Here is a 24,547-nt window from a genome sequence, read left to right as displayed (position 1 = left end):
GATTGAGGTCTGTGATTTGTGATTCTATGTTGGCTGAAGATAGAAACACAAATCACAGAAACCAGGCCTGGGAAGTCCAGTACAACAGGAAGCTTCTTGAGGACAAGGTGCACTTTCTCATCCAGCCATCACGGCCTCCATGGATCCGTGGCAGAGGCTAAGAGCTCACCAAGAACTTGTTGGCTGTGAGTGTTATAGGAGAGAGTGCATCTGAGTGAGGGGAGCCCTCCAACATTGGCTCAGGAGGAGTCAGGACAGTGTGGGATTAATATCAAATACAAGTTAGGTGACCTTGCATTTAAATCACAAATTTGTACAAACTGTTGTGTGGCCTTGGCAACTCACTCAACCTCTCTGAGCCTCAATAAAATAGAGATGATAATATCTATTTCAGAGAGATGAGAGAAATAAATGATGACATATATAGAGAGAGACCATTGCCTGGTGCCTGCCTACAAGTAAACACTCAATAAATGGTAGCTGGTCTATTAGGATCTGTTTAGTTGTTCGTTTAAATTGGGAGAAATTATTTTCAGGCTTCCTCTACCCATTTTCTTTCAGTCTGGAAGTGTCTATTTTCTTTACCCGCTCTTCTCTTTTCTCTTTGATGGGCTGGCTGATCAATTAGCGATCATGGCACACTTCCCCTTGTCTGAGCTTTTGCTAATTAAGAGGTGGTTGCTAAGAGATGCTGGGCACATTGATAAGCAGTTCTGTGATTCTCTCTCGTCCCCTGTCATTCTTTCTCAGCCTCACTTCATCCCCACCACACCCACCTCTCTCTCTCATCTTCCATTCTCAGGGTCTGAAAAGATTTGGAGAAATTGACAAACCTGGATGGCTACCCCTGACCAGAAAGTGGTTTCTAGGCCCCAGAGACCTGCCCAGGGATCGAAGGGGAATGGGGCCTGCCTGGGTCCCCTGGACAGCCTGGAGTGTATGGAGACACAAGAGATGGTGCTGGCAGAGGTAGCCATGCTGAGGAAGGCACAGGAATTCTTCCAGACCTGTGATGCGGAGGGCAAGGGCTTTATCGCCAGGAGAGATATGCAGGTAAGAGGGGTGAGGCTGGGCCTGGAAAACCAAATGGCCTGGGTCTCCCTGTCTCAGGTTACAACTTGCCCCCTTGGAGGCAACATCCTGAACAGAAAAGAGGCCATCACTCTGCCCTGGAAGGAGGCATCAGTCCAAGCTCTCCTGGTTCCCTTATTTTTCTGGTCTTTGCCATCACACTCAATGGTTATTTCCCATCTCTGACTCAGTAACTCCTCAGGGTTGGGGAGAGGGTGATAGCAATATAAGGGACGTAAGTCAGAGACAGTGAAGAACCTTCTGAAACAGGTGAAAAGGCACCAACTTGTTGCTTCACATCAAAGCTCTGCTGAAGTCCTTCCTGGGAGGTGCCATGTGTGTCGGGGCAGCTCACAGAGAAAGGCATTTCTGGAGCTCATCTTGTCCATCCCTCATGCTGAAACCCAACCACACTTAACCCCTTCTGTAAGCATTCCAGAGAGAGAGATTGCAGATCCTCAGCGCACACATCTGCTAGTGTGGGGCTCAGCAAATGGTCTGCAAAGGGCCAGAGAATGTATATTCTAGGCTTCATGGGCAACGTGGTCTCTATCCTGACTGTTCAGCTCTGCATGAGCCGTCATAGGCGATATGTAAATGAATGGGAGTGGCATTGTGCCAATGAAACTTTATTTATGGACACTGAAATTTGAATTTGGAATAATTTTCATGAATCACTAAATATTTTTTTAATATTTTTTCAACCATTTAAAAATGTAAAGGCCATTCTTAGCTGACTGGTCATACAAAAGTCGGATATGTCTGATTTATAGCTAGGAAATGGTTTGCCCACCCCTGGTCTGGTTCTTCTTGGTGTCTCACTTAAGTCTCTTATGCTGCAGTCATAATTTCACCCTGATGTGAGTAAATAAAATGCAGATAGAGGTCTATGGAAGCATCTCTTTTCCACATCTTGTCGTCACTTGCTCTGTCAAGAGCATTTTTGGAGGGAAACACAGCTATGCTATTAGAAGCAAGACCTACAATGGCCAGGTTTTCTTTTTTTAAGTCTAGGTTTTCAGAATATACTAAAGTTGGACAATGAAACGTAGACCTCATTAGTTTCAACCCCATTGCTGCTCACTTGTGTGAGTCACAAGGCGTGGAGGCTAAGATAACCAGATCTTTCTCTCCTGGCCCAGAGGATGGTGTTTTCTGGCTTCTCCCAGCAACCCTCCACCATCCAGTCGTTGTACAAATTGAGGGGAAAAGACCTGGGAAACAGCCAGCTAAGCCCACAGTGAGCTCAGACTTGTGGGTTCAATTGCTTTCAGTAATTGACCCTTCAATAAATGTCTGTCACTGAAACTCATCCCCAAAGCCTCACTTCACGTAGAAGGCTGGATTTCATGCATTTTGTGCAAACCAGTGACAAACCCCTGTCTGCGAACTTCGTTCACAGGGCTGGTAGTGGTGCTTGATGGTCATAGTTCCAATGGCATCCTTAACTTTTGCTTCTCCCTTCCAGAAACAAAGAAAAGGGAACTCACATTTATTGAGGGTCATTCTGGGTCACATGCACAGTGCAACTCACTGTGTAGATCCCAGTTAGCCTTCATTGAAACACACTCTTCAATGAAAGGAGGCAGAGGCGTGGGGAATCTAAGCTGCCAAGTGTAAATTGTTAAAGAAATCATTTGTGTTTGACTTGGAATGAAGTCAGAAACATTGAGTGCAGAGATACCAGCTCATCTATATCCCGCCTTAGTCTTCCTCCCTCATTCCTCACTCCTGACCCAGGCTGGGGGGGCAGTGGTGGTTGGGGGGGGGGAGGGGATGGCATCCGCCAGCAAATGCGTGTGCATTCATGGCACTTATTTCTACCAGCTCCTTAGTTTTTTGAAGTTTCTGTGTAACTGTGGACAATGAAGCATTGAACATTCTTCATATTTTCAGACTAAGAGAGGCCTATCAAAAGAGAGAACAAAGCATGTCACTTAAGCACCATCTCTCTGATGCTTCCACTGTCACGTCTGGAGAAAGACAGGCTGGAAAGAGAGAAACAATGGACAGTCACCTCTCATAGTTGACCCCGGGCTATCTGTGAAAAGTCCATGTGCCCCGGGGTTCTCCTGGGCAGCACCTGCAGATATCTGCCTGCTGCCTGTCACTCCCACATCCTCACCCCTTTGGTTGGTGGTCAGCTCCTTAGACCTGCCCAACACCACCCTTCTCACCATCAGCTCCTAGCACAGCCTCATGGGAGCCAGAAGGAGAAGAGTTCAAAGTGTTCACACACACAAATTCAGCCACTAGGAAAGGCCCTTTAAAACAGAGAATGGCTCTCAAGGAAGGAGAGGCTGTGGGTTACGTGGGATGGAGAACGTAGGGGCTGGAGGAGGCCGGTGAAGAGGCAGTTGGGACAAAATCTCGAGATCTCGCTGTCCTTTTGAAAAATGAACAGGAGAGTTAAGCTCCTTCCCCAGTGCTCTTGTTCTTTCTCCTGATTAACAAAAATCCACGTGCAGAGCGTGAGGTGGACTTCCCAGTCATCTGTGAGGTGGGGGACAGGACCACAGTGGGCGGAGCCCCAGCAGGAGGCAGTCCGCCTGCCCTGAGGAGCAGGCAGCCCAAATGGGAAGGAGCAGGGGCCAGGGGAAGCCTTTCTCCTCAGTGGTCCCCGGAGGGACTGAGTGGCTGCACTGAGGGCAGGGGCTCCTGGTGAGGACATCCTGCTGCAGGGTCGAGAGGGTGGAGCCTGACCTGTGGGAACAGCTTAGGCAGCAGTTGAGGGTCCTCTGCTCCACCCATCGCCCCTCAGACTCCACTCTCCCTCCACAAGGAACCTCTCCAGGTTCCAAGGGATCACTCCAGGCAGAATGGGGGTACAGATTGCTTTACAGGGTGGGGTCTGCACAGTCCCCTAGAGAAGCAGAGGGCCCTAGAGGGCCCACGGCCCAGGGTGAGAGCCAGTCCTGTCTCACAGGGACAGAGGGACGTGAAAGGCCAAGCTGGAGAGGGCACGGAGGGACTCCTGCATCTGGGGGAGGGAGTGGCGTGCAGGGTGGGAGTTCTCTCTGAAGAAACCTAGAGCCTCAAAAACCCTGTTTCCCTGGTATTTTAGGGGAGTGAAATGGTTACCTGCCTCCCAACGCTGCCTAGAACTTCTGGCTTAGCCAGACTGTTAAGAATCATCTAGGCATTGGCAGACCAAGCGAATCTGGCCCAGCAGCTGTTCTTGCAAGTGAAGTTGTATTGGAACACAGTGTGCTCACTCGTTTACATAGTGTCCGCAGCAGCTGTCACTCCGAAGGCAGAGCTGAGCAGTTTGTGACAGAGACCGGAGGGCCTGCAAAGCCTAAATATGTACTACCTGACCCTTTACAAAAAGAGTTAGCTGATGCCTAGTTCAGGTTAACAAGAAGACTTTTAAAGATTTTTTTGGGGTAAATTAACCTGAGTGTTAATTCTGAATCTGCAACTTACTAGCAATGTGAGCTTATATGTCTCCTCACCCTCTGGTCATGCTTCCTCCCCTGTGAACTATTATAGCACCTCGCAGCATTAGAAGAGAATAAGTGAGCAGTAGGGCACTGAGCCCTGAGACTGGACCTGGTGTGTTTCTGGTGCAGGGGGAGGAGGGGTATTTGTACCCTGTGTCTTAACCCAGACCCCAGTATCCTCCACACCGTGGTTTTTAAAAATTGTGGTAAAATGGGCATCACATAAAATTTACCATTTTAACAATTAAGTGTATGGTTCAGTGGTACATATAGTTCAATAGTCTTCACCACCATCATCTCCAGAACTCTTTTCATCTTGCAAAATAGGAACTCTGTGCCCATTAAACACTGAGTCTCCCTCCCTCCCCAGTTCCAGGTAACCACCATTCTACTTTCTGTCTATGAAGTTTACTACCTCATCTAAGTGGAAATACACAGCATTTGCCCGTTTGTGACTGGTTAGTTTACTTAGCAAAATGTCTTCAAGGTTCATGCACATTGTAGCATGTGTCAGGATATGCTTCCTTTTTAAGGTGGAATAATATACCATGTACACACATGCTCATTTTGTTTCTCTGCTCACCGGTCAATGGACCTCTGGGTTGCTTCATGTCTTTGAGTTTCAACAACAGTGCTGTGAACATGGGTGTATAAATATCCTTTGAGTTCCTGCTTTAAATTATTTTGGTTATATGCCCAGAAGTGCAATTACAGGATCACATAATAATTTTTAGTTTTTTGAGGAACTGCCGTGCTGTTTTCCATGGTGGCTGCTCCATCAAGCTGTGATTGCAAGTCATCTGTCCTTCCTCAGAGATAAACAAAGGGCTTTTCTGCTGAAGAAGGCACCTTCCATTTGTGCTATTTTTGTTTGTGTCCAGTGTGCATTAGTGAAGGCAATTTTGCTTCATATAAAATTTGGCAATATCTGCAGGCATTTTTGATGGAAACAACTGGAGAGGAAGGTGCTATTGGCATCTGCTCCGTAATGTCCAGGGATGTTGCTAAGTATCCTATAATGCAAAGGACAGCTTCTCCTCCACTGCCCCTCCTCCAACAGAGAAGTCTCCATTCCAAGTTGTCAATAGTGCAGAGGTTGAGAAACCCTATCTACACCAAAGAATCACCTGAAACCAAGCACATCAAACCACAAAGCAGGAAAATGTGGATCCTGCCTCCAGGGCCTCACAGTCTCACCCTGAAAACCTTTGGTTCTGGAAGCTCAGCTCTACCACAGGGAAGACCTGGCTGGCGCTGGGACTGAGGTCTGGGCAGGATGCCCTGGAAGCCCCCAAAGGTGGGAGACTTCCATTCTGGCCATAAAGATGGAGCTCTTCTGGTTTTCTGTCTCATGAGTGTCCCCTTAGACATGGATAAAGCCGTGCAAACATTTGCTTCAAGCTTCTCGGGGCAAGTCATGGGCTGTGACCCAGAAGGTGGAGGGGTCAGGCTGGACTGCAGCAGAAGACAGTGTTTTCCCGGGCCCTGGAGCCCGAGCCCTCGGTGTTGCTGCTGCAGGATTGCACCTGGTTGGATTCCCCAGTTTATAAGCATCTACAGTAGTGCTGCCCTGGCGTCTAGACCAGTGTTCTGTCTATAGGAGTTCAGGATCTCTGTGATCACTCCTAGTCGCTCATTTATTCAACAAATATTTAAATACTCCATGTGTGCACCGTGGCTGGTTTGGCTCAGTGGATAGAGCGTCTGTCTGTGGACTGAAGGGTCTCAGGTTTGATTCCAGTCAAGGGCACATGCCCGGGTTGCAGGCTCGATCCCCAGTAGGGGGCGTGCGAGAGGCAGCCAATCAATGTTTCTCTATCATCACTGATGTTTCTATCTTTCTCTACCTCTCCCTTCCTCTCTGAAATAAATAAAAATATATTTTAAAAAATAAAATAAATACTCCATGTGGTTCAGCACGGGGCTGGATCCTGGGGTCACAGTAGTGAGGAAAAGTGAATGGGGTTCCTGTTCTCAGAGCTTCCAGTCCTCTGAAGGTGCAGACATTCACCAAGGAACCACATCTACAGCGTGTAAAGTACAAACCCAGGTGAGACCTGTGAATGAGAGAATGGGTTTGGGGAGTCGGTGTGTACTGGCCGAACCTGGGGCCACAGAGCTCCCTGAGCAAGTGAGGCCGGAGCTGAGAAGGAAGCAGCAATTCAGAGTTTCTTAAAGGTGGTGAAGGGAGGCCAGTGTTTACAAGAGTCACAGATTCTGAAGAGCTGGTGGGGCCATGGGCCAGGGAACAGGGCGCACTGACCTCCTTCCATGTCTCCTCCCCTCTGCCAGCCCTGCCAGCAGGTGGGAGTGAAGCAGGGGCTCTGCAAGGCCATGCCTGGTGGTGCTGGCCAAATAGACGGTGGTGGTCGGTGGGCAGGGGTGGAACGGTAAGCAGACAGGGAGTGAGAGAATGGTTAACCAGAGGACCCTTGGACTGCAGCAGGAGCCGGGATGGGAAACTGGGTCTTCCTCCCAACGCTGGCCTCTGCTGTGACTTCAGAGTCTCACAGGTTATTTGCACAGAGGAATGAGTAATCTTGACCAGACACAGCACACTAGGTTCCCAGGGGACAAGACCAGAATAAGCTGCAGGCCCCGAGAGGAAAGACAAATAAGGGAAAATTATAGGTACTAAGACTAAAGGATTTTTCAAGTAGGGCCAGTAAAAGGGGTTATGAACTCGCATGGTGTGGCTTGCGGAGAAGGCTGCAGAAGCTCTCAGTGTGAATTTGCCGGGAGATGAAGAGTAGGAATTACTTGGAGGATATAATAGTGCTCTCCCATCTTCACTGACAACAGAAAGAGGAAACTGGGTTTGAGACGTAGATAGAAGGATTGGGATTAGACAATGGGAAGGATTTGTGGTGAGAAGCATTAGATGCAGGAATGGTGCCTAAGGTGAGCTATGACATAGCTTCTCTTGGCTCATCCTAACAAGATAAAAGCTACCACGCGTGGGTGGTTGGGGTGAAAGCCAAGTTGAGGACCCCACCGACCTCTGCAGTTTCCTTCCAGCCCTTTTTGGGCTTCAGCACTATGTGTGATGTCCCATCCCATTTCACACCAGGTCCAGCAACCCTAGGCTGACGGTGGGGAGGGAGAAGGATATTTCCAAAGAAAGGACTGGAATCGGGATGGGCTAGGAGTGTGGGTTCTTCCCCACCTCCAGTGTGATGCCTTTTGTTTCAGTGGAGCTAATAAATGTTCTGCTTGCAAAACTGATTCCTCACTCCCCATTCTTCTCTTCCTGCGGCTTTTGAGCCGGCTGGTTTATGGATTGCTGGTAAACCAGAAACTCTGCTGTATGCTAAGCAGATGCACTTCTAGAATTTTTGCACACACCCTCACTCCCCTTCCTTAAAATAAAAACTCATTCATGTTTAATTTAATTCTTCAAAGTGGTCTTCCAATTTTGTAATGCTTCATAGTCTCCCTAATGCACATACCTGCCAAATTAAACTTTATGGCGTATCAGCTAGCAGATTGCCACTGGATCAAGCCAAGTATTCTTGCATGTTATGTTATGGGCTTTCACACCTGCCAGCTTTTTTTGTGTCCAGATGAGTATATACTTCCTTCTGGCAGCCCTGTGTTCATTATATTCAGCTGTCAGTCACTTTCACACCGGCAGGAATTCTGTGCAGTTGTCCTTTGGCTAACTGGGAGGGGGGGATATATAATGAACTCCTTGGGGAGCCCTCATTTGGAGACTTAGATTATTAAGGTATAAGAGGACATTTGTTTCCACTATGCAAATTAACCTTGGCTTGGACCACTGCACACCAGGCAGAGGTGAGAGGCTTTGGCCACTGCACACCAGGCAGAGGTGAGAGGCTTGGGCCACTGCACACCAGGCAGAGGTGAGAGGCTTGGGCCACTGCACACCAGGCAGAGGTGAGAGGCTTGGGCCACTGCACACCAGGCAGAGGTGAGAGGCTTGGGCCACTGCACACCAGGCAGAGGTGAGAGGCTTGGACCACTGCACACCAGGCAGAGGTGAGAGGCTTGGACCACTGCACACCAGGCAGAGGTGAGAGGCTTGGGCCACTGCACACCAGGCAGAGGTGAGAGGCTTGGGCCACTGCACACCAGGCAGAGGTGAGAGGCTTGGGCCACTGCACACCAGGCAGAGGTGAGAGGCTTGGGCCACTGCACACCAGGCAGAGGTGAGAGGCTTTGGCCACTGCACACCAGGCAGAGGTGAGAGGCTTGGGCCACTGCACACCAGGCAGAGGTGAGAGGCTTGGGCCACTGCACACCAGGCAGAGGTGAGAGGCTTGGGCCACTGCACACCAGGCAGAGGTGAGAGGCTTGGGCCACTGCACAACAGGCAGAGGTGAGAGGCTTGGACCACTGCACACCAGGCAGAGGTGAGAGGCTTGGGCCACTGCACACCAGGCAGAGGTGAGAGGCTTGGGCCACTGCACACCAGGCAGAAAGTGAGCGGCTTGGGCCACTGCACACCAGGCAGAGGTGAGAGGCTTGGGCCACTGCACACCACGCCACGTTGCTCGTTATCCCATCAGTTGGTCCCTTCTGTTCTGGTCTCAGCCCAGGACTCAGGTCAGCGTTTATTTATGACCTCCTCACACACCATCTTGTCCAGGTTCCTTTAAAACACAAATGCTCTCTGGAATTGATGCCTTAAGTCCACAGCAGTTAACATCCAGTCAGAAATTAGTTGAGATCCAGCAGGGAGCAAGAGTGGAGCACAGACTGGTGTGAGGGGGTGCAGGTCACTCAGAGGGAAGAAGCGGCTAATCCAGTCCCCACTCAGGGCTGAAGGACCAATATGTGTCTAGAGAACTTACAGATGTGGTGCTGGGGCCCTGAGACATGAGTGGCCTTCATCAGGGAAAGCTCTGAGAGTGTGACCCACACCCGCATCTCAGTAGGGAGGTAGCATGGCTGAGGAAAGGGGCTCAGGCAGAGCAGGAAAAACTGGGCACAAAACCTGCTTCTGCCGCTGACTCACTGAGTGGCCTTGGTTGATCTCTCTCTCTCTCTCTCTCTCTCTCTCTCTCTCTCTTCTTTTTTTTCTCTCTCTCTCTCCCCCTGCCAGGCACTGTGCCATATTCCTTACATTTGTTAGCTCATTTAACTTGATAGCCTCACATTGTGTGGGTATTACCCCACAATAGGATTCAGTCCTGTATAGTTTCAGGTACAGTTGGTCCATTACAGCTGGGAGGAGCACCAGCTTTGGAGTCAGACCTGGACTTGACTCCTGGCAACGTCATTCTGTGAGGTCCGAAAGGTTGGTGACTGCTGGTTTAAGGAAACCTTTGGAGCAGCGGTCACCAACCGGTGGTCTGCGGACCACTTGTGGTCCGTGAGGTCCAAAAGGTTGGCGACTGCTGCGCTAGGCAACCGTGGGACAGGTCATTTAACTTCACATCTCATCTATAAAAAGGAGATAATAACATCCACCTCCGAGGGTTGTCATGAGAATTCAATGCAAAGATATATTAACATAGAAGCTATATAAATATATTGATAAATATATACATGTTTAAATACTTATAACTCATTTAGCAAATTGCCTAGCACATTGGTAGGCACCCAATAAATGGTAGACATTCTAATATTTAAAGGAGGAGAAGAATGGTGAAGTGGTCTTCAGAAGCTCACTCTGGCTTTTGTAGGACAGGGCCAAGTCTGGACCTTTTTTGGCAGGAGGTCCCAGGCCATCCTCCATGATCATGAGTGTTAACCAGTGTGGTCTGGGTTGTTTTCAGAGGCTCCATAAAGAGTTGCCCCTCAGCCTGGAGGACTTGGAGGATGTGTTCGATGCCCTGGATGCTGATGGCAATGGCTTCCTGACTCCAGAGGAGTTCACCACTGGGTTTAGTAAGTTCTGATGGATGCGGGGGGCCCCATTGTTTGGGTCTACCTAACCCTGCAGAAAGTGCACCCAGCACACCAGATACCAGGGTCCTGGGAGCACAAGCTCTCCTGCCTTCCTGACCTGTTCAGGCTCTGGATTTTGTGGCTCTTTCATATGTCTTCCTTGGCTGCTCACACCACTGCGCTCTCAGTGCTTACCACACTGTCACTGCCAAGTTCCCTGCCACCAGGAATGGCAAGTGGAATCCAGAGAAGCTCTGGCAGAAGGCCTGGCACGAAAGGGGGAGCTGACATGAGATTCCCAGCCTCTCCTTTCTGCCTTGGTACTGGAGGACGATAAAGTGGGATGACTGCATGGCTCACTCCAGCCCAACTCTGGCTGAGTCTCAAGGTTTAGGACTTTCTAGGGGGTTTGAATAGGACAGTAATTTCAGGTTAACCCAGAGGAAGGAGATCAGAGATCCATGAAAAAGACAAGAAAACCAGCTATGCCATCAAATTAGATTGATCCGATATTGATTAGAGCAGATACTAATCAGATAAATTCAGCAGGCATGTTTCACCACACATCTGGCTCCTACAAGGCACCGTGTAGTTTACTGTGAAGTATCTGAGGCCTTTCCTGGCCTTTGCAATGGACTTAGGAAGATAAGACAGATTGCTGTATTACTAGACCGTATGAGAATGGGAAGAGTGCACCCAAAGCTATACAGTAATTTGCGAATGTGAAGTATAGCGATGCTGCTGGTAGGTCCAAGTAGATGAAACATGGAGCATGGGCAGTCAGGTCACTGGGGTGTGATGGAAAGCAAGGTCTTGTTGTTTAGAGAAGAAATCAATGAAGAGCTGCGTTCTAAGCCAGACTTTAAAGGACTGAGAACCACCAAGGTGCCAGAGTACCTGCCATGCATTCTGCCTTTCCCAGGTCCTATTCTAGCATTTCTGGCAGAGTCTCTTGGGAGTAGGAAAGACACAAAATCCAGAATATGTCATCCTAGGATATTTGCTATAGGTGGTTTCCCTTTTTCTTCTCTCAGATGAACCTCAACTGATTGTTGGCAACTGAGAAAGGGAAGGTCTTCTTGGGTGAGCATTGCCTGATTCAGACCCTGTACCATGCATCCCCCAGGTCGTTTCTTCTTCAGCCAGAGCAGGCCAAGTCAGGGAGATGCAGGTGAACAGGCGGCCCAGCTCCAGGAGGAGAAGGTGTATCAGTCCAGAGCAGAGGAGGATCTGGGTGACCTGGATGAAGATGAGGAAGCCCAGTTCCAGATGCTGATGGACAAACTTGGAGCCCAAAATGTTTTGGAAGAGTAAGTGGTGACAGTGATTTGGGGGAGGGAACCCAGCCTAGGAGAAACCTCTGTATCTGCTTCATTCAACCATTAATGTTTGTTAAGCCCCAGAGCCAGGCCCCAGGCTCCGAGCTGCCAGCTTCAAGACTTGCCCCATACAGCCTGCCCTTGCAATGTCCTGTTTGTGTGTCATGGTGTAGGGGCTTTGTCTCTGCTTTTTCCACTTTTTTCATGGGGATCACCTATTTCCCTGCTCTTCCACTCTTTGCGTTTCCTGCTGTTCATTACCAGCACAGTCTGAGGTTCAGTGAGGAGTGCTCACACATTAGAGGGCTGTGCCAGGCCTTGTGGTTTTCGCAGTGCATTTTGCCTAAGGCTTCACCGTCAGCTCACCAGCATTGGAACCTCCATTGGAGCCAAACCAGGCTCTCTGGGGCTGCGGTGTATCCCAGCCATCCCACTGTGGTATGCTCCTGGCAAAGGCACCCTATGTGGAAGTGTCTGCACATTGTATGCCAAGCCAAACCAAATCTGTCAGGAAGCTGAGGCAGGAAATTAACCAGGTTTTACCAGCTCACCACTTGGATAATCAGTAGCTCAGCTAAAAATTTTAGATGGAACTTCAAACAAAACATAATACTCCATTTTTCTATTTTTCGCAAAAAGTGTTTTGGAAGAAAGAGACAGAAGAATCTAAGCCCTAACATTTAAAATGGAATTTAAAATTATATAAAATAAAATAATAAAATAAAATAAAGTGATGGTATCACTAATGGAAACCATACAGTGACCTGAAAAAACATGGAATACTCTGCCTCCTATTTCTGTTGCCTTTTGCCTTTTCATTTTTGGGTCTATAGGTCTTGAGCTGGGTGTGTGTTTCAGGAAGGGTGGGAGTGGCCTAATGATTGGAGCCGAAGTATCCTGAGCTTGGGAAGAGGAGACTGTGATAAAGAGGAAGCAGGAGAGAAGGAGCCTGCAACAATATGCAGGCCAAAGAAAGTGTCTGTTGCTCTGTGAATTTTCTAGCAAATGACAGGCTGTGCAAATGATTTGACTGGCTGTGTCAGAGTTGAGAAAAGTTGGGAAAGCCTGTGCCAGGCAAGGAAAGGACAGGTGGAGGTCTAGGAGAGAGCCCTGGTGGAGGCTCTGGCCAGGAAATGAAATGACACAGTGGCAGCGGCAGCAGCTCTGCTCAGGCCTAGAGGGCTGGTGCAGGTGCAAATCTGCAGAACTGGAGTGGGATAGGCAGGTGTGCTGGGGGCGCAGGTATGTGGGAAGCTCATTAGTCAGACACCTGACTCAGCTTCTCCAGGGACAAGAGGCCAGAGCACAGTGACCACTGCCAGTGGCTGCGTAAAGCCTCCTCCTAGAGGAGGGGGAAGGAGAGGGCAGTGTGGGCAAGCCAAGGGACTGTAATGACAGAGCGGTACCTCTCTATCCCCCATCACTTCCGGAACAGCCACCTTCCTGGCAGGGCTCGCAAATCAGAGTTCACCAGATGTTACTCTGGAGACTTATGTCAGAGGCAGAACTGAGTCACAGGAGATTCCTGGCGAAGAGAAGGCTTTGGGGAAGGTTTCAAGAGTGGCCTACAAAAATTGATACATAGAAGATGGTGACCAGCAATTTCCATCCTCATTGAGGTTGAACAAGATGGAAGAGGGCTTAAGTTTCAGCATGAGGGTTGTGACTGTGGGACTCCAGATAAGGAAATAGATCTAGGAGGCTGTGAAGACTAAGATTTCACGCGCCAAGATGGTTTGTGTGTTGTCTTGGAAGCAGGGAAATGGACAGGTTGACCACCCGAATCCCTTCTAGCTCCATACTCCTATATCTTTCCAGAGGAGTACCCTGGGTGTAGAATGGACATCTGGAGTCCTACCTTTTTTTGATAGTTTGATTCATTGAGTGATTTTGTTGTTTATGTGCCTGGCTTATTATTTTTTACCAAGGGTTTAAAGACTTGTCTTTTCTCTAGAAATCTGGGGGAGGTGATGGCCATTAATAAGCGGTTCAAGAGCTTTGGAAAAGGGTCAAATGGGTCTGCAAATCTCACTGGAGGTTCTAGCCCAATTGGTGGTTCTGTCAGGCTCCATTAGGAACTTGACAGATGTGAAAAGACCGACCTAGGCTAGTAAGATGAATCTTTTTATAATGCAATTACTCATAAGGAGAGCAACCTGTCATAGTGACAGGAGGCCATTGTGGTATCACCCTGAGACCTTTTAGCTCTGAAACTTTTGTGCCATCTCCAAAGTGGATAGCCACAACATGTTCTGTGTGGGGAGAATGGAGCTCATTATGGAAATAAGGAAGCTCCTTACCTCTTCTTCATTTGTTTCCCAGATTCCTTCATGCCATCCAGTTCAATGCTAGTTTTTCAACAGATAATAAATACTTGTTTGGTGGATGGGTGGGTGGATAAATGGATGGATCAATAAATGGATGGATGGGTGGATCAATAAATGGATGGGTAGGTGGGTGGGTGGGTGGATAAATGAGTGGGTGGGTGAGTAGATAGATGGATGGATGGGTAGATAGATGGACAGATAGGTGGTCTAGATGAGTTGGTGGATCTTTGGGTGAGATGGAGCAAGGGAAGGAAGGAAGGAGGGAGGGATAATTGGATAGATGATAAGATAACTAACCAGAAGTAGGTCTATTTCTCAGTTGGTCTCTTCTCATAGAGTAATATCTATATTCCAGGCACATTAGTAACATGATACTATCAAATATCACTCCTGAAGAAAGTTTCTCAAGTATGGTGCTTGTGATATAAGCACAAAGGATTTTATTCATTACCATGAAGGTTTCTGATCATAGCTACCCTCATATCATAGTGGTTGTAGGATTTAATGGAGTTCAAATCAGATTGCTGTCTAGCTCAGTGGGATCATTGGCTGTAGATTACTGAGTTTCTCCAGAGAGGGGAGCAGGGTCCATGGTGTACACCACCTCCCTATTCCTCCCTGCTGGTCAGCATGACTCTAGTTGTCTCTGCTGCTGTGCACGAACATATGAACGTGCCCTGTATGTATGTGTTGTGTTTTTTTAGTTTTTTTTGGTGGTGGGGGGGGGGGCAGTTTCTGGCCATGTCCCTCTATGTCTTTGTCTCTTGTCTGCTCTTTCCCTCCTGATTTTGTCTTTCCATGTGTGTGCACACATCTTTCAGACTTGCTGCTTCCCCTCCTTTCACCTGTCAGTCATTCCTGCTGCCACCGGGCCCCAGTGGGGTGTTGCCTATTCTCTTCCTTTTCCCGCAGTGACAATTGCTTCTGCCATCCATCAAATGGCATGTCTTTCCCTCTCAGCTGTGAGGACCTTTCTTCCTAGGGCGACAAGCTCTTTCCTGTGGTTCCACAGCATTTGTCCTCACATGCACCAGACTCCTGTCCTCCTTTCTTCTTCTGGGGATCTGAGATGTGCCCAGCACGCAGCTGTGCACGCTCAGCACCACCAGCCCATCGAGAAAGACAGGGGAGTGGAAGCAGCCAGTGAGGCAGATAAGGAGGTCAACACAGGAGCCAGACAGCCTGAGTGTGCCTCCCAGCTCCATCCTTTACCAGCCGAGTGTTCTGAGACAGCTCCTCCACCTCTCCTCTCCTCATCTGTCACCTCATCTCTAAATGGGTGATGGCAGCACCTGCCGCAGAGGTTGCTATGACATAAAATGAGCTAATATGCTCACAGCAAGCACTCGATAAAGGTTAGCCACTATCATCATTATAATGATGACGATGCTGTTTCTGGCTGCCTGTTTCACAACTGGGGACTTCTGTGTTCCCTTAGAGCCTCATTTCCACACTCCTACATTAACGTTCCTTTCCTCTTGCAGTGAAAGTGACGTAAAGCAACTCTGGCTGCAGCTGAAGAAGGATGAGCCTCACTTACTGTCCAACTTCGAGGATTTCCTGACCAGAATATTCTCCCAGCTCCAAGAAGCCCATGAGGAGAAGAATGAACTGGAGTGTGCCCTGAAAAAGTGGGTTCCCGCAGCTGCTCTCTGTCCATCTGTGTGAAAAACAGGAATGCAAATGGCGCTTTCTCTTATATCCTGTAAGAGTGGGAGCCAGAGTGGGAGCTGGCCCCATTGCTGTCATAATGTGTGTGTGTGTGTGTGTGTGTGTGTATCTATATCTATATCTATATCTATCTATATTTAAGCTCTTGTTCACATTTGTTAGGCCCTCACCATATGCTAGGCGCTATTCTAAATGCTTTATATACATTAGCTCATTTGGATTTATTTTATTTTACTTTTTAATTAATTAATTTTTTAATTCTCACCCACGGATATGTGTGTTTTTTAAATTTATTTTAGAGAGAGAGAAAAGAAAGAGAGAGAGAGAGAGAGAGAAACATGAAACATGATCAGTTGCTGCCCATATGCGCCCCAACTGGGGATTGAACCCACAGCCTTTTGGTGCACAGGATGATGCTCCAACCAACTGAGTCACCCGGATGACCAACTGAGTCATCCACTCATTTGGATTTATTTTCATTCACATCACAGATGAAGAAATCAAGGGACTGAAAGTTTAAGTAACAAGCCCCAGAATACACATCTTGTAAATGGCAGAGCCGGGGTTCAGAGGGAGACAGCCTGGCACTGAGACGAGTTGGAAAACCACTCTACCTACCTCTGGACAGGAAGGCTCCAGCATACTGGACCAACACTCCCAACTCTGGACTGGCCCTTGGTTCACTGAATTCCCCCCTCTGATCACACTCTGCCATAGTAGCTCTGTCTCTCCTGCTGCCTTCTTTGCCCTCAGGGCCTCTCTAGGTAACTAGCAATTTCTAGGATTCCTCCTTTGCCTGGAGGAGGCAGGACCAGGCCAGTCAGTGAACACCAACACCTGAAGAGGCTGCTTAGGAGTCAAATGGGAGTCAGCCAGGCACCTGTTGGCCACAGATGCAAAACCAGCCTATTCACCTGGAGTAAGGGAATGAGTGTACCATTTGGGTGCTGTCCTTGTACACAGCCATTGAATGTATATTACAGCAGTGAGCTCATGTGCTGTGAAACATGGTGTAACTAAGGATGATGCATAATCCTGAATGTGCAGCCAAAATGCATGGCTGCGTTTGGGTAAAGCTCAGAAGCATGCCTCAGCCACAGACTCGTCCCCACCTGGAGACCCGCCTATATTCCATAAGAATCCTCAGCAATTCCAACACAGACCACACCCCCAACCATGCAGATACTTCCCCACAAGCTTCCTGGTGACCAGCACAGCCTCCTGAGGGCAGTGTTTCAGAGTCTATGTGGACCTGGCCTTAGTGAAAGCTTGCAAGCCCCTAATTAAAAAAAGAGATCACCTTGTGTCTTACTGTGCAGGTTAGCTGCCATATATTACCCAAACTCTGTGCCCACCGCCCCCCCCCCCCCCACACACACACACATTAACTCTAAAGATAACTTGTTGAGGTCCACTAGCACACAGAGGTCTAGAAAATAAGACCTTTAGGTCCCTGAGTTATAAGAAAGTGTGACCAAGTAGTGTTGGGGGAACCTGGTTTGAGCAATGTCATGAGCCTTCTGGGGAGAGGCCTCCAAGGCTCAGAGAAAGGAGGGTTAAGGATACAGTTCCATATAGTCTGTAGCTGATTAACCCATGAGCCAGACAGATTGAGTTTGAACGTTGGCTCTGCCACTTACTAGCTGTGTGAGTTAGGCAAGTTACTTAAACTCTGAATCTCACCTTCCTTATCTATAAAACTAGAGGCCCAGTGCACGGATGTGTGCACTGGTGGGGTCCCTTGGCCTGGCCTGCACCTCTCGCAATCCGGGACCCCTCGGAGGATGTCGGAGAGCTGGTTTTGGACCGATCCCTGCAGGCCAGGCTGAGGGACCCCACCAGTGTACAAATCCATGTACCGGGCCTCTAGTCCTATCTAATAATAGACAAATATGAAAATTGACCATACCTCTGACACACCCACAAGCCACGCCCACCATCCAATCAGAGCGAGTATGCAAATTAACCCAAACCAAGATGGCTACAGCCACAGAGAGCAAGGTTTCCTAGGTAACAGAGGAAGCCAAGCTTTCTGCCAGCCGTTGCAGGCCTAAGCCTCCACTCAAGCTACAAAGTTTCAATTATAGAAGGTAAACAAATTCAAACAAATGGCAGCAGAATGGAGCTTGAGAGAGCAGGCCAGGGTTGCCGCCGGCAACAGGGCAAGCAAAGCTTTCCACACACCCTGGCCGGGCCCACCCGCTTAAGGCAACAAAGTTTCCATTATAACCCCAATACAAATGGCTGCAGGCCTCGGAGGGAGCCCCAGGCTTGGCTCTGCTCCAGGCTACAAAGTTTCAATTGTAGAAGGAAAATAAATTCCAGATACCAGGGCCTCCGCTTGGGTTGCCAGGGGCGTGGCCGGCCTGCAAACCACCACAGGCCCCTCGCTCAGGCCGCCCCACGCCCCAAGGGAACCCCACCCTGATCCGGGACACCCTTCAGGGCAAACCAGCTGGCCCCCACCCCTGTACCAGGCCTCTATCCTATCTAATAAAAGAGTACTATGCAGATTGATCATCACTGCAACACACAATATAGCTGCCCCCATGTGGTCAAAGATCCTGCCCCCATGTGGACACAAGATGGCCACCACAAGATGGCCAGCAGGAGAGGGCAGTTGGGAGGCACCCAGCCTGCAAGGGAGGGCAGTTGAGAGGGACCAGGCCTGCAAGGGAGGGCAGTTGGAGGTGATCAACCCTGCAGGAGAGGGCAGTTAGGGGTGACCAGGCCGGCAGAGGAGGGAAGTTGAGGGCAAACAGGCTGGCAGCAGAGTGGCTAGGGGTGATCAGGCTGGCAGGCAGAAGCAGTTAGGGGCAATCAGGAAGGCAGGTAGTCAAGCAGTTGGGAGCCAGCAGTCCTGGATTGTGAGAGGGATGTCCGACTGCCCATTTAGGCCTGATCCCTGGGGCAGTCGGACATCCCTTGAGGGGGTCCCATATTGGAGAGGGTACAGGCTGGGCTGAGGGACAACCCCCCTCCATGCACGAATTTCGTGCACCGGGCCTCTAGTATGCATATAAAATCTTTGGTTAATCGTTTCCTGCCCTTCCTTCTACCCACTTCCCTCTGATATTCATCAGTCTGTTCCATGGTTCCACGCCTGTGCATTGAGCATCTGCCCCCTGGTGGTCAGTGCGTGTCATAGCTACCAGTTGAATGGTTGAACCGTCGCTTGGGCTTTTATATATATATAGATTGGGATGATAATCATATCCATCTCAGAGTTCTGAGGATTAAATGTGATAATACATGTAAGCATTTGGAATAGTACAGGTACATAAGTATTCAATGAATGTTAAAATAATAATAATGATTGTTTTAAATGTTTGTCAGTCTTAGAGGATTTGCCAGGTTGAGGTGAAGAGTTGAAGCCTTGATATAATTGGAGGTGACATGTAAGGATCCCTTTACCCTGTCATAGAACCTTGTTACTCAAAGTGTGGTCCATGGACCAGCAGCATTGGCATTACCTGGAAATTTCTTAGGAATGCAGAATCCCAGGCCTTGCCCCAGTTCTATGGAATCTGCATTTTAGCATGATGTCCAGGTGCTTTGTACATGGGTTTGAGAAGTGGGAGGCTGGGAACGAGGAGCTTGAGTTTGAGTCATATGTGGCTCTCCAACCAGCTTGCTCTGTGACCTTGCTCAGTTCTCTGGGCCTGTCTGAGCCTTGGTTTTCTCACCTGTAAAATGAGGGGGTTGGATTCATTTCTGACTATCACCACACCCCCACTCTCCACTGACCACAGCATTCATCACACCAGGAACCACAGCACAAGTCAGGTACCCCCACCCCCCAGAGAGGATGGCACTCTTGTTCTCTAAGGAGGTGAGGGTAATCACAGTCTGAATGGGCCCAGCCCATGGCCTGGAATCCTACCTGCAGGATGCTGCTGTGCTGCCCATACTCCTGCAGAGAGAGGCCTGTGCTCCTGACCTGCTGCAGAGCCTCTTAGCCCTCACATGCATCTTAAAGTGGCCTCCAGTAGCGCTTTTGCCCTGATTTAGCTATTGCTTAAGAAGTTTTAAGATGAATGTCAAGGGCAGTCATGGCTGAATGTGCAAAACCAGCTCAGCCAAAGGTTCCAGGTCTCTGAGCCCATCATTTGTGGATATCCCTGCCAGCTCCCCAACCTGGGGTCAGGTGATGAAGGCCCACTCCTGGTTGGGGAGCTCCGGGATGGGGGGATTCACTGTGCTCTCTTGACAGTCCCATTCCAGGGGTGTTTTCTGGGTGCAGAACCAGAGCACTGCAACAGGACAGGAGAAACCAGAGTTCTTGCCTAGGCACTGCCACTGACAGCCCTGGGAGCTCAGGCGATTTGCTTTACCGCTCTGTGCTTTAGTGTCCTTATCAGTAATGTGAGAGAATGGGCTTGGTGTTTTTCAAACTGTTTGTGGTTGTGACTCACTGGAAGGGAATGCGTTTGCTTTTGTAACTTCCATACAACGAGTGTTTAACTGAAACAAGTTTTGTGAAATAGTGCTCATGCTTTGTCATTTTCTATTAGAGTTTCTTTTATTCTCCTTTCTTAGAGACAAAAAAAGAAAAGGTTGGTCACATCTCACTTTGGGTTATGACTGGACTAGGTGATCTATAAGGGCTGTCAGAGTCCAGAAGTCAAACAGGAAACCAGTATCCCCAGTGGAATGTAGAACATTTCAGTGGGATTCTTTACAGATGGCTCAGGGTGAAGTTAAGTGGTTCTGGGCATCTTCTAGGAGATGAGTTTGAGGTTCGGGCTTGTGTGTGGGAGGAAGAGAAAGGTGCTTGTGAAGGAAAAGGAAGGAAGCGCTGGGGAATGGCCCAATTCAGGCTGGAGTTGGGGAATCCTGAGGAGTCTCGGAGCACCTCCCAGGCTCCTCCACAGCTCCCTTTCAGTACAGGGAATCACATTTCAGTTCCACCGGGAAATGTGCACCTGTCCCGGAGATGGTAATGAGAGCTCAGGTCATTACTGCTGGGTGTCCAGCTCAGGGCCAGGCACCAGGGATACGATCCACGTGTTTCTGGTCGCCCACATTTAATGATCACTTATTCTGTGCCAGGCTCCGAGTTAAGCAAATAGAACACAGAGTCCCTTTCCTTGAGGAGTTTACAATTACAGTGATGAGGCAGAGTTTATACCCATAAAAATTCTGCCACAGAGCCAGCCAGAAAATTCCCATGCTGTTGAAACACTAGACAGTGTTGCCATTGGCAGCTGCGGCCTCTGATTCTTCCTCCTTTTCCAAACCACGCACCTCTTTCTTTCTCCCACTGGGCCCAGAGGAGATGGGATTGACCTTGGGGGAAATCTGGCCTTAACCAGGTCAAGCAGGTCATGGACTTCCTGTCCCAGCTCCCCAGGCTGGGCCATGCCCTGGGATTAGAGTTTTGCTGCAGTGAGTGAAACAGGCCCCCCAGCTTCTTCTCCAGGTTCACCTCCGGGTTCTGGGAGGTAGGAGGATGCAGCTAAGATGAGTGCCTGGGATAACTCTTAAAAGATGATGTCAGGAGACCCAATCTCTGCAGCATTGTCAGAAATAACCAGGGGCCCTCCTTACCTCACTGCCATGGATACTCTTTAAACCTGCATGTTGGGAATAGGAAAAAAGGCCAGTCTGGGAGCATCCAATCCTCCAGCCCCTTGTCCTTTGGGGCAGAGGTTGAGGAAATCTCAGAGTTGAGTTGGAAGCCTGGGTACAATGTTTGACTCTCTTGCATGTCCACTGGGAAGTAGCCACAGTCCTGTGGGGTGAGGTGGGGGACAAGGTCAAATGCAGGAACCTGAGGCTAAAACGCAGTTCCGCTGCTGAACTTCCAAAGCGAGGAATGCTCCGTCCGTGCCTCTACTTCTCTCCAAGGGAGTAGGGTTAGATGGCCACTGTGCCACTCTCCTCCGTGTGCACTGTGCAGAGGCTCAGAGTCCTTTGCATTTAGCATGAGGGATACAGTTTACAGTAGACTGAGGAAGAACATCTGGCCACCTGGGAAGGGCCTTAGCTGTGTCATTCTTGAATGCTACTTTGCTTCACAATGACAAGAGAATCTTGATTAAAAGGTAGATTCCTAGTCCCTTCCACAGAGAGTCTAAATCAGTGTGTCTTGGGGCCCCTCCCAATGCTCTCCCCGAAGTGGTTCTGATGCAGGCAGGCCACAGACTACACCTTGAGAAATGCTGCTCTAGCTTGTCCTTCCAGAATGTAACAACCTGCAGAAGGTACACCAGGGTGCCCTTCCATCTGTAATTTTACTCCTGCTCTGAGAGTAAAGGTAAGTTCTCGGCAGGGGGGTGAGGGGGGGCTCAAGCTGATAAGGCTATGGCTTAATCAGGCGCCTGCATTTTATTGGTGTATTATTATCTGAGGCAGCAGCGTGCTGTTAACGTCGCCCTGAGAGCAAGTGGAAAGGTGAGGCCTGTTTGTGCTCTGCGTGCTCCATGGGCATCATTTGTAAGCCTAGCTAATGAAAAATGGTTTGCTTTATAAGATGGGATAAAGCTGCAAAGTTGGTTTATACAAGACAGCAGAATCTAATTAGGGAGAAACCATCCATCTTGAAAATTCAATTGGTGGTTTCACAGTCTTTGCAGAATTTTCTACAAATTCTTGTTTTCCTTTTATTAAGCTCTACTCTAATCATATGTGCATGTGGGTGCATGAGAGAGAGAGAGAGACAGACATACAATTAGAGAGTCCTAGAGAGACTATTTCCAGGGGAACAAGAAAATTGTAAATATGGATTTTCTAGTAAGAGCTTCTCCTTGCTGTGCAGCGACTGCAACTGCCTGAAGAAGGTGACAGGGGGCAGTGGCGAATCTGAAACCCTCACATTCTCATCTCAACCACAAAGCTGGCTGAGGCTGAACTTTGCTTCCATTTTCTTCTCTGGCAAATAGAAGACTCATTGAGACTTTTCCACTCTGGGATCAGTGCATATGGGGTGGAGGTGGGAAAGACGTGGGGAAGGGATTCAAGCCTTGGCCATGATCTTGGTCTCCCCAGCCCTGTAGTGCAGTCAGCTGGCTCCTTTCCTCACTCCTGTGTCTGCTCATTCCACAATTGACAGGCTCCAGATGGTATTTGGATCATTGATGATCCTAAATGCAAATGTAGGGATTTTTCAGTTTTAGGGAAGACAGTGTGCTTTGGGGATGGAACATGAGATTGGGAGTTGAGGCCTGGGTTCTCCCCTACTCTGACCCATGGACTCTGGGTGACCACAGGTTGGTCCCGTCACTGCTTTGACCTTCATTTTCTTCGCATGCACAACAAAGGAGGTGGAACACATGAGCTGTTTAAGCTCAGAGTCTGTGATGGGGAGGGGAGGAGTTCTTTCCCCTTTGCTTTTCACCAGACTTTGCCCACCAGGAGACATTGATCAGGCCACTGCCCGTGCATGGAAGCCATGAAATAAGGATGATCACTTTCCAAGGCCGGTGGCCATTTCTGAAGCTCTGCCTTGAGTTCAAGCTTCTGAAATTTATCTAAAATATAGAGAAATGTCACTTGTTCTGTCCAAGGTCAAAACTACACCTTCATTTAGGGAAGAGAGAAGGTACTTTTTTCCTGCAATGAAAAAAGTATCCCTACATAGAACCTAGAAGGTGAACCAAATAGCTTTCTGAGACCCCCCCAAACTCCGAATGGATTTTGCTCTTGAGTGAAGGCAAAGGAGAGAGGGAACAAGGAAAATAATATTTGACCAAATAACATTCTAGAGCAGGAAGGTGTTGGCCTGTAGTATGGAATAGTAATGCTTTACTCTAGTGTGGTACCTTAACTCTCAGTGTGCAAAGCACTTTGTGAAGGTTAATTAATTTTCATAACACCAGTGGGAGGTTTGCAGAGTAAATTATTGCTAACTACCTTTCACCTTCCAGTTACCTTGTAAAGGCCTCTCAGAACCTAAGCCTTCATGAGAATCAGTATTTCCCCACCTCTGCCTTCTTCCCACACATCCCATCCTCCAGTCTCCACTACCACACACTCATGTGCACACACACACAAACACAGACATTTATGCTCCTCCTTTAGAGAGGGGGCACCTGCCACAGGCAGACATCTGGCTGACATTCCGTGCTCTAGGTTGGATCTGAGCTTTTCGTACTGACCTTCAGGAAGACTCATTTTTTCAGATCCCTCACTGCACATATGGTGTCCTCAGTACATAATTGTTACTTTTCCCTTCACTATGGAAAATCTCCCTTTCCTGGACTCAGCCTTCTTAACGTTTCCCCCAACAACTCTACCATCTTCCCCACCACCAGAGCAGGCAGCTTCTTCTACTTCCCTCCAGTCAAGGCTCTGTGGTCACAGAGTTACTGTCAGCTGGAGTCCAGCAAGGCACTGTGGGCTGGGGTCTACTTCATGGTGTGTTGATTTATTGATGGTAGCCATTCTGATAGTTGTGAGGGGATATCTCATTGTATTAATTTGCATCTCTCTGATGATTGGTAATGTTGAGCATTTTTTTCATATGCCTATTGTCCATCTGTATGTCTTCTTTAGAGAAGTGACTATTCAGGTCCTTTGTCCATTTTTTAATTGTATTGCTTGTCTTCCTGGTGTTGAGTTGTACAAGTTCTTCATATATTTTGGAGATTAACCCCGTATCAGATGAATCATTGGCAAATATGTCCTCCCATACAGTGGGTTCCATTTTTGTTTTGTTGATGGTTTCTTTTGCTGTGCAGAAGCTTTTTAGCAGTCCCATTTGTTTATTTCTTCCTGTATTTCCCTTGCTCTTGGAGACATATCAGCAAAAATATTGCCTGAGATTTTACTGCCTATGCTTACTTCTATAATTTTTATGGTTTCATGACTTACATTTAAGTCTTTTACTCATTTTGAGTTTATTCTTATGTATGATGTATGT

At 48.5% G+C, this 24,547-nt stretch overlaps 1 protein-coding gene across 1 annotated transcript in view; it reads left to right on the top strand.

Annotated features, from left to right (window-relative positions):
* Positions 1–814: 814 nt before the first annotated feature.
* The window catches only part of CRACR2A (calcium release activated channel regulator 2A), a 77,737-nt gene continuing 54,004 nt past the window's right edge, over positions 815–24,547 (top strand). Inside the window, exons 1-4 of the mRNA XM_054719716.1 lie at positions 815–1,053; positions 10,256–10,367; positions 11,494–11,677; positions 15,498–15,644. Of these exons, the coding sequence (XP_054575691.1) occupies positions 838–1,053; positions 10,256–10,367; positions 11,494–11,677; positions 15,498–15,644 (659 nt within the window). The 5' untranslated portion in view covers positions 815–837. The remainder of the gene's footprint in view (positions 1,054–10,255; positions 10,368–11,493; positions 11,678–15,497; positions 15,645–24,547) is intronic.

The sequence above is a fragment of the Eptesicus fuscus genome, chromosome 7 (assembly GCF_027574615.1).
Source record: "Eptesicus fuscus isolate TK198812 chromosome 7, DD_ASM_mEF_20220401, whole genome shotgun sequence".
Taxonomy (NCBI): Eukaryota; Metazoa; Chordata; class Mammalia; order Chiroptera; family Vespertilionidae; genus Eptesicus; species Eptesicus fuscus.
This window is presented reverse-complemented; position numbering and strand designations above follow the sequence as displayed.